At 37.0% G+C, this 10,274-nt stretch overlaps 2 protein-coding genes across 2 annotated transcripts; both read right to left on the bottom strand.

Annotated features, from left to right (window-relative positions):
- Positions 1 to 435: 435 nt before the first annotated feature.
- On the bottom strand, positions 436 to 5,152 carry ponzr1 (plac8 onzin related protein 1). The gene is made up of 4 exons (XM_088423572.1): positions 5,020 to 5,152; positions 3,645 to 3,782; positions 2,231 to 2,376; positions 436 to 805 (listed from the first exon to the last, which is right to left on the bottom strand). Exons 2-4 carry the CDS (start codon positions 3,778 to 3,780, stop codon positions 668 to 670), a joined length of 420 nt encoding a protein of 139 aa, XP_088279698.1. The 5' UTR covers positions 3,781 to 3,782; positions 5,020 to 5,152; the 3' UTR covers positions 436 to 667.
- A 797-nt stretch (positions 5,153 to 5,949) lies between these two features.
- On the bottom strand, positions 5,950 to 10,205 carry LOC148428854 (ankyrin repeat domain-containing protein 46). The gene is made up of 4 exons (XM_088411899.1): positions 10,044 to 10,205; positions 8,463 to 8,805; positions 7,559 to 7,717; positions 5,950 to 6,974 (listed from the first exon to the last, which is right to left on the bottom strand). Exons 2-4 carry the CDS (start codon positions 8,771 to 8,773, stop codon positions 6,758 to 6,760), a joined length of 687 nt encoding a protein of 228 aa, XP_088268025.1. The 5' UTR covers positions 8,774 to 8,805; positions 10,044 to 10,205; the 3' UTR covers positions 5,950 to 6,757.
- Positions 10,206 to 10,274: the final 69 nt, after the last annotated feature.

Genomic DNA, 10,274 nt, shown 5'->3' with positions numbered 1-10,274 from the left:
GCCAGCAGAGGGAGTCGCCTCCTCAAATGAAATCACTTCATTCTTTTGCTCCAATGAAGTGCAGAATGCCATCTGTGAAGCACTTCTCTATGAGAAATACCGGTATTTCCCAAAGGAAGCACTTATTTACATTAGCTCGGTATTGCCTCACTCCCCCAGTGGACTATCTCCCGCTCACTTCCTGATATCAAGGACAGGGCTACTTGTCGGGATCAAGGTCCTATTTACGTGATGTGAAAAAAAAAGGAACTGGAATGTGCAGATTTGGTGAGTGAATCTAAAACCGAACAAGTTTGTCTGGGGTTCAGCTTAGTGGATGCAAGAGCTTCGGGCTTTCTTACATGAATGACACCAAACTGTGAAAACCCACAAAAAAAAAATGACATAACGAGAACATTATATGAGCACCGAAATAAAACCTGACACGTGACTGTATTTGCGCTGTGAAAGTACTTTTTAATATGCTTTTAAGTGATGAAAGAAACACATAACCCATTAACGTCACACTGAAAATTTGGCAATGTGAAAAGTGAATAAACAGAATTTTGGCAACCATCATACAGCATGTAGTACAAAATGGTAGATATCTCAACACTGTATTTGGTTGACCTAATACTATTCTAGGAACTTGCTATGCGCGGAACATATAACCAAGTGCAGTAAGTCACTACACCGTCCTGATGACCTGCGTGTTGACAGTGGACGTGGTGCCTTCACTGGCCCTGATCTTCACCTCGCGGTTCATCTGGCACCAAGTGCACAGGAAACACCATAAGAACTTGCAGCAGTCGTCGCAGCAAGAACCCTGCAGGCGCCACAAATGGTTCAATATTGCGCAATAAAGGTTGAATAAACATCATATCTAGCCCCTTTTTTTAATTTTAAACGAGCAGTATATAAACAAGGCTTCAAGGCTTAGTACTTACAAATGATAATAATAAACAAAAATAAATAACGTAAATAATTCACTTTCCTGTTGAGTGCAAACCAATGAAAAAAAAATGAAGCCTACTTCGAACCAAGCACATTGTTTACTTTTAAGCAAATTTTAACCAGTTAGCAGTCAAAATGTCATTTTTGGTAATTTCAAACTAAATTTATTGCGATTTTGGGTCTCAATTGACAGCTAGCACGATAACTATTAGGAATCAGGTGAGAAACTCAACGCCATTTCACACTGGTAAATAAAGCATAGACTGTCATGCAAACATGTGGGAAACATTGCCCCCTGGTGGTAGGATGAAAAAGTGCTTGATTTGAAGAGTGAAATAGACGGCTTTTTAAATGTTAATATCGCAGAGTATCATCTTTATTAATCCTGGCGGCCAATATCCTGATTGCGATTAAAATTTGATTAATTGTGCATCCCTAACATATACCAGTACGAGTACTCAATTAGTGTATTGTCACAGAGACCGATACCGTGAACAGATATCATGAGTAGTTTTGATACATAAAATGTAATTATAACAGATAATTATTATTACTGTCATGAGATTAAAAAAAAAAGATCTTAATTAAGATCTGTAATTAATTGATCTAATTTGTCTCATTTTATTGCTTCATTCAAAGCTCTAATAGGTCATATGAAATAATCCGCAAAAATTTTCTTTTTAAACAGTCGGGTTAATTTTTTAACTCACATTTTTGGATATATACTGCCCTGGGGGATAGAGGAGTGCATACAAAATTAAAACTCCATATGTATGAAATGAGCTCATGCCACTGAACATTTGCAGAAAGCATGCTGTCTGCTATGCTCGTGTTTACCGATATGAGATCAAAATCGTCCCACAATCTGAAATCCTTTCTTCTTTCGCTTTCCTTATCACACTAACTTAAAAGTGAAAATGTGATAGATGCGAAGAAACAATAGAATAGAAACAATTGACAGATGTGCTTCCTTATTTCAGCGCCTCAATTACGGGTACTGATTGAGCAATACGGCGAGCCGTATCACATGAACTTTGCTTGTTCCGATATATGCACACATCCTGAAGCTTTGCTCTTCATAACTAGACCCGCGTTTTGGAGACTTTCGCTTTTAACGGAAAAAATAGGGGAAACCGAAGTCATTTACCGCCAAACAGGACTGAAATAAAACAGGGAACTAAATACACGTCAGATGACGATTCTGATGCTTTTGTGGATGGAGTAATCCCACACATTGAGAACAGTTACAGTCAACTATAAAATGAATAAATGCATCCATATGCGATCATATTTTTACCGGGATGCCATGGCGCTCCCTGATGGAGGAGCGGAGCATGCATGACACGATGCAGCAGAAGTCCAGCAAGGGCATGGCGCAGCACCAGCCGTGCTCGCTGGCCGTTTGGCACTGCATACAAGGGAAGCACCACAGACCGCAGCAACCTGACAATCAAACAAGTCGGATGACATTAAACCTAATGGCGTCATAGGCGAAGCACTGCTGGGGAGAAAAAAAACATTCTTGAAAAATGATTGAATTCAAATCTATAGCACGTAAACGTTAAAAACAATAAAAACAATGCAAATGTGCTGTTAAATGTAACTGAACAAGGGATGGGATCTCGAACGATGAAAGTAAAACGCTGAAAGATTTCTCAACGTTTTGTTTTTTAACTTTTTTGCTTTAAAACACACCGCCAAACGTGGTGAACTTTAATAAACCTTAGCATACCAAACAATGTATGCATAAAAACACTTTGGACGCTATTATTTTGAAGTTCTTCCTGAAAGTACGTCGCCATAACGCAATAGCGCAGTGTCTAGCTGAATTAGCTGCTAGCTAGCAGTGCTTGAGTTCCCACGAGAGCAGTTGGAATCTTTTCAGAGATAATACGCCGAAAATGAGTATACACTTTGATGCTAACATTCTGACATGGTTGCTGGTGCTACTGATCACTTTGAACATTAAATCGCAGATTGATTACGCTGACATTTAGGTAATGGTAAAGCGCTGATCGTTTAGTGTAGTGTCAGGCGGAATTAGCTGCTAGCTAGCAGTGCTTGAGTACCCACAAGAGCAGCTGGAATCTTTCAGAGGCAAGTTAATAGACGAAAATAAGTACACACTTGCTAATGCTAATATTCTGACATGGTTGCCGTTGCTACTGATCACTTATCCGGCTGAGTAAAATGTGTCTTTTGTGTGTCTTTTCTCATTGAAAAATCTCATCTTTCAAATTAATGTTGAAAAAAAATGTTGATTTAAAAAAAAAAGGTCATTCCTTATTAAATAGAAATGTGATATTTAGTATTCTGTGTTTATAACAGTTTTTCATCAAATAAAAAAATAATGTATGATGTATTGTGGTTTTCCAGTTAAAAAATAATGAATGGTAAAATATCAGCATATGAGACAAAGACAGTTATTAAACTGCGAAAAAATATGCCAACCACTAAAGCTAGCTCAGCTGTAGCTGGATAATAACTTTACGTAACGTTTACGTTAGCACGCTCGATTGTTAATTTTCTTGCCCATGCTCAATCAAAAAGACAATTTTGAAAACTAGAGAATTTATACCGGGCATTATTTTAAAATCTCGTCTGTACTGAAAATATGTAATTATGATGTATTTATATTTTGAATATCTATTATACAAATCATAAAAACAGCACTCTGAAGGCATTTCAATGACCTGAATAATGTAACTTACAAGTGCCCATGTCGCTGCAGCAATCACAGAGGCCAGTGCTCCAGGTGGAGTGACGAAAAGTATTGGTCACCACTTGGGTCACCACCTGAGTGGGCTGCTGGCTAACAGCCTGTCCTGGGGGCTGGTAGTAGGCCATTTCTAGAACAGACAGAAAACATGTCAATATTTATTTATTAGTCGCCCCACTGTAGTGGTATGTGAAAAAAAAAATATCTGCCTGCAGTTCAGTTGTATTTCACTTTACAGCCCTATTCATTCGCGTTTAATTTTCAGACTTAGAGCGGCAAACTCACAAATATAATTTTAAAGTTCTTTTGAAGTATTTCAAACTAATCTTGCCACATTATCCTTCAAAATGATATTTACAGGTGACTGGAATTTGGAGGTGAAAAAAAATATGTACTAGAAGTGCATGGATGTCCTGAGACTGGAGGTGTGTCTTACTTCTTTGATATCAATTGCTACGTTTTAAGCACACTCTCGTATAGAATAGAACGACTTTATTGTTATTTTACAACGGGTATACAACAAAATTTGCACTTAAGGGTGCTACAGAACTAGAAAAAAAAATGTTACTGCTTAGGCCTTTACTGTTCTACATTTAATTACTACTTAGGCGGTTCTGTCTAGATAATTTTTTGTATTTGTGTTACTATGTGCTTATGTGTAGTAGAAAGAAACCCGTGTTTATAAATAAAAATAATAAAACAAAGAAAATTCTTACCAATTACCAAAACTAATTGTGCTAAATTTACAGACCAAGGGCATCAATGTCAACCATTTTTAAATGCAAACGCATACCAAAATGACACATTATTGTTCACATATTTAAGAAATTAATCAATAACATTTATAAAAACAACAACAACAAAAATAATTACTGTTTGGAGGTCACGTTTTTCGAAGTCGCTAGCCCGTAGGTCGCATTTAAGCTAATAGGCCCCTAATAACCCCCACCCCTTGAATTATCAACTTCTGATTTTACATTGTGAAAAAAAAAAATAGCCAAACAACAACTACTGAATTTATAACACCAAGGGAGGGACGGGTAATGTTTTTTTTTATGTTTTTCTTAGAATCACAGTAATAGTTAATAAAGACAAAATAAACTAGGTATCACGTGGCCAGGCTGGATCAACATTACGCCAAACTGTCTAAAAATAGTATTAAATACGTTAAAAATAAAAGACGTCATGTGTATGAAATAATGCGAATTTTACCCCAAAAGTTCATTTGAAAAGTATAACAAATGTGAAATAAACTTTGCAGCCAAATCTTTAAGCAACGTTTAAAAAACTGTGTATACATATGCATATATATATATTTAGAATATATCAAAAGTAAAATGAAAAGCTAATTTACGACAAGTCTTTACCTTTCTCTCTCTTTTTTTCCTCTCCGTATGTTGAGTAAACGACTACTGTTCAGGTGCAAGTGTCGAGCCCTTGAGACACACGTTTCGTTTTCCAGTGAAAGCCAACCCCCAAACTCCTCCTCTGAGGATAAAAAACCCAAAACAAATGAACTCGATAAAAGGAGAAATGAAAGTAAAACGGAAAAAGCCAAGTACATTTGCATTCAGCAAACGAACTTTTAACAGGTCCGATACTTATAGATTTGCTGTTTTTTCAACCAAATACGTTTTGTTATAGAAGTGATATGTTAGATTAATATTACAAATAAACGCAATTCCTTTAGCATTATACAGCTTAATATATTGTTCAAACTTCCATTGCGCAAAATATTGCACATAAATCATATCTGCTTCTAAAAATCACTGTCATTTACGTCACTGTCAATACTAAACTTCCTATTTTGCATAAAATATGATTAGCACGATAGTAGCTTTTTTTTTTCTTTTACCACACACACCAGCATCTCAGTCTAGAGTGAGTTTTTTTTCTTCCTCAAATTACTACTTTCAATTCCTCTTCAATGCTGAACTTTCTATTTTGTTGGTTTCAATATTAATGGGGTTTTAATGACAAATGCTGCTTGGGCAATTTAATTTCCCTAATGGAATGCTAAACAAGGCATTTGATGTACATTCAGTGGACATAAAAAATCTGAACTGCCCCATTAAAACGCCAATTTTTCCACATAAGCAGGTTAAATGAGTTGTGGAGGTTTTGACATTATGATTCTTGGGTTTATTACCACAAAAAAATGGCATTTAAACAGGTGTGTAGACTTTTTTTTTTTTTTTACCTATGATGAAAACATGGTTAGAAAAATCAGTTTTAGCCTCTGCTTGTTAGGAATCCGTCCAAATAGATCCAATTGGAGCCAAATAATGAGACATGGATTAGAATCATTCAGTTTTATTCATATTTGCCAATTTTTCACACGGGCAAAGTTCAATGTGCATAACATTACATGGTTTACAAATGTTATAATAATAATAATAATAATAATACAAATAATTAATCTATGTCAAGACTGGAAATTTGCATGCTTCAGGAGCGCAATGTCTTAATGAACACAAAGCAGTGTTCTCATCCACAGAGGCACACACACACACACACACACACACACACACACACACAAAGAAACTTTGCTGGCTTGAAAAACACTCAGGAATTAACACAGAGGTGAGAAACATAAAAAAATGGAGATGATATAAGCAATGTACAGCTTGGAACAAGTGCATCATTTCTTCAAAGCAGCTGCGGTTACATTTGGTAAAATAAGACGAAATAAAGACATTCTATTTTTTTTTTACTTACAAGCACAAAGTCAGTTAATGCAAAGTCATCCAGTGGATGTTTTTTTTTTATTTTTTTTTAATCTTATTTGTGGTTCACTAGTCAAAAAGTCATCTTTTGAAATTTGTTGCTCAACCTATTGTACTCCAGAAACCGGTATGAAGGAAATCCACCTCATTTGCATGACGGGAAGAGCTAACTTCAAATATACATCTGAAAACATATTCGTGCCCGACGGATGACAATGCGACGTCAAAACAATGAGAGGTAAAGTCGACGAGCACTACGCGAGTCGTTTGAGTGAACAAAACCATCCGTGTCTAGAACGAAGGGAAAACGGCGCTTATTTGGCGGGCGCCTTACAAATAAACGGGAAAGCTGTCTGACTGCGATTGGCCCTCGCTCCATTCAGTGCACCAGCTCCAGCTGGCTGGTGGAGAAGGGCAGCACGCCACTGACGTAGTAGGCGATGCCGAGGGAGAGCAGGGCGATGACCACCAGCAGCAGCAGGACCCTCCAGAAGCCCAGGTCCTCCACAAACTCCTGCCAGGTGGTGCGGAAGCTGGACAGCACGCCCTCGCTGCTTTGCAAGTTGGGGTTGAGCAGCGAGTGGCTCTCCATGGCACTGGGGCGCATACGGAACGAGCTCGTTTGAACGACGAAGGTTTAACCATCAAAATCAAGCTTGGATCTCCAAAAAGGCAGAGTGATCATTTTTGATCAAATATACAAATGTATATCATATTTCAGAGGATTCTTTCAGTCTGGTGTGCCACACAGTGGACATTCATGGAAGTGCGGTTCAGTTTGGTGATTCGCTATCACTGGTACCAGCAGAGTTGACTCAATAAAATGTGACTCAAAATAATTAAATGGCAATCACAGATTTTTTTTTTTTTTAACCTTCTTGGCATATATGGAGGATAAGGAAGAGGTTTTTGTCTTATAAATATCTTACCAGTGATGAGGCACTGTAACTTGCCAAGAACAATTAAATAACAATAAACATGTTCATGAATGTATTTATTTATTATTTATTAGCACTAAACATGGTCTACATTTCTTAATGTATCAAATATTCAGTATTTTGTTTTAAAATAAATTGAAAAAAACCTGTCATTTTAATGCAGTGATATAAAACTGCATACCAGTGCTCTGATCAGTGTTGAAAGGGGCCTAATTTAAAAGCGCTCAGATCCTAGCACTCACCTCTCGCTATCAGCCATCTGCATGGTCTCCAGTTTGGAGTGGGCCCCTCGGTTGAAGCCTTTCACCTCCTGCTCCTCCAGGCCCTCCAGCAGACGGATGGCGTCCTTGTTGACGCCCCGCCTCTTGGCCAGCACAAGAGGCGTGGAGCCGTTGTGGTTACTGCGGCAAAGATTTTGATTTGTTGCATTCGTGACTCAATTAACTTAACTTGATTGACTGGTTTATGTGTTTGATAAATCACACAACATATTTCATTCATTGGTCTGTGTGGTCAAGATAACATTATGCGTTAAATGAACATTAACACTGTTATACATATTGAAAACAATTCTTTAAATTAGTGTTTTTTAACCTTGGTTAGGTCTACTATGCAAAATATTGGTCATGATGGTGGAACTTGCTATGTTTTTTTTTTTTTTTAGGTAGTGGTAGTTGGTTCAAAAAAGTATCGTAAACGTATCGTAACAAAGTATCGTTACTGGGCTGATACCTTGCCTTATTTTAAGGTATCGTTACTCACAATGGCAGCCGATACCAGGATCCAGTCACTCTCTGAGCAGTTTTACAATCACGCAGTAGAAATGAAAAATTGGAAGACACTAAAATTGCCATTATTTTCTGGATATTATATATTTGAATAGGTAGATCATTTAAATGATCCCTTATTGCTGTTTTTTTTTTTTTTTTGAGGAGTTCAATTGTACTTATGTTATGGTTTGTACTTATGGTTTTCTAAAAAAAAAAAAAAAGCAGTCTTGAACATGCCGCATTGGTTCCTCATAGTTTACAACACATCAATAAATTACAATAAAAATCAAATTAATAAATTACTGTTTAATAACATATTAAAAAATATATCTGCAATATTAATGCAAATGTCCAAAAATCACAACGCATCGCTTACCAAATATCAATCTTCAAGCCATTGGACACCAGGAACTGGATGGTATCCACATGCCCGCACAGGTGAAGCGCCGTGTTTCCCTGGTAGTCCGTCGCCAACAAGTCGGCGCCAAACTTGTGCAGCAGGCGACAGATGTCCACGTTGCCCCGCGCCGCAGCTAAGTGCAGGCCGGTGCGACCCCGGTTGTCGCGGATGTTGGGGTCGCAGCCGGTCTCCAGGAGCCTCTTGGCGAAGGCCAGGTCTCCATCGATGCAAGACTGCAGCAGTGGGACGTTAGTCTGCGACGAATCGTTGATGAAGACATAGGACATGTCCGAGTGGGTGTCAGAAAATTCCAGCGTACCTGGAAAAGAAAGAACTATGTCAGGTCCCGGTTCACACATACTTATGCACGCACACACAAATATATATTCAAATGAATGAGACAGTCGAATTATTTAGACATTAAAAAAATCATGAAAATGGGGAGCTCTCCTTATTATGCTAAGTCTAATAATGTGGACTTCATTAACATTGTAAGTACTTAAAATTTTAATTGTATTCGTTTTGAAAGGGTACAGTGGTGCTGAAGTGTAAATTACAAAAAATTAACTATACAAACAAAATAATGTGAATCACAAACAAAAAAAACTTACTGATTACAAAAACAAAACATCTTGAATCAAAAATCACAAAAAAAAGCAGACAAAACGAAATTAGCTGCGGATTATAAAAGACAAAATACTTTTGAAAATCTGCAATTTCAAACAAAAATATTAACCACAAACAAAAAGAAAAAAACATTAAAAAACACAAAATGGAGTATCATATAAAAAAAAAAACACTCAGAAAAGTAAACAAAATATTCCATCCACCCATTTCCTATATCCTCACTATCTGCAGACAAAATAAAATAAAAACACATTACTTGAGACAAAACAAAATTGCAAATCAGAAATCGTTTGCGGTTATTTTTTTGTTTGATTGTGATCATTTATCATTAAGAAATTTTTGTTTGCAATTTTTTCCTTTCACATTTTTTATTTGCCGTTTTGTCTTTTTGCAATGTGTGTGAAGTGTTTTATTTTTGGGTGAATACATATTTTTGTTTGCTTGTTATTTTTTGTGAATTGCACTTCAGGGCCACCGTAGAAAAGGGACAAACAGAAACATATTCACGTTATCTGCAATGCGAAAAGAAATGATTTCCATTATGCCTGTGGAAGACGGCGACACAAACTATTCTTGCGAGAAAAAAAATAGTGAAATAAAGCAAATGCCAGAAGGGGAAATGCACCATTAGTTTGTAGTATCATTGCTTGACTTTGGCGAAGGTAAAATAATCAACTATGTGAGAGATTTTACGTTAAGACCACTCGCACAGACGTAATTTACATCATACATAAAACACTCAAACGACGCTTTAAACCCTTAAGCGTACATTGAAACAAGCTAGTATATAGCTTTAGCTAATGTTAGCCAAACAGCCCAGTCGAGTGGACTCGAAATGCGCTTATATGCAAATTGACGTCAATTGAATCAAAACAAATAAGCAAATGATGGGTTGTAGATGACACGTTTGCTGATAGTTGTGTGACGTACCTGTTAAAAGATCCCAAAACAGCCGTGAAATCGTTTTAAGCTACCTAGTTGCTAACGCTACGAGCTGTGTGGTTTGTGTCTTCTTCTTCTGTTTGGTGTTCTGACATCTAGCGGTCACAAGGTGTAACTGCAAAAACATGGCGTTCATATTTTTTCAATGTAATTTAAGGAAAAAATGTTTCAGTGGCAGCCTGAACCTCTAATATATTTCAGATAAGGATATCTGTCAGA

This window comes from Hippichthys cyanospilos, chromosome 1 (assembly GCF_059441005.1).
Source record: "Hippichthys cyanospilos isolate Australia breed blue-spotted pipefish chromosome 1, RoL_Hcya_1.0, whole genome shotgun sequence".
NCBI classification, from domain to species: domain Eukaryota; kingdom Metazoa; phylum Chordata; class Actinopteri; order Syngnathiformes; family Syngnathidae; genus Hippichthys; species Hippichthys cyanospilos.
Note: the sequence above shows the minus strand (reverse complement) of the source record. Positions and strands in the feature narration are given on the sequence as shown.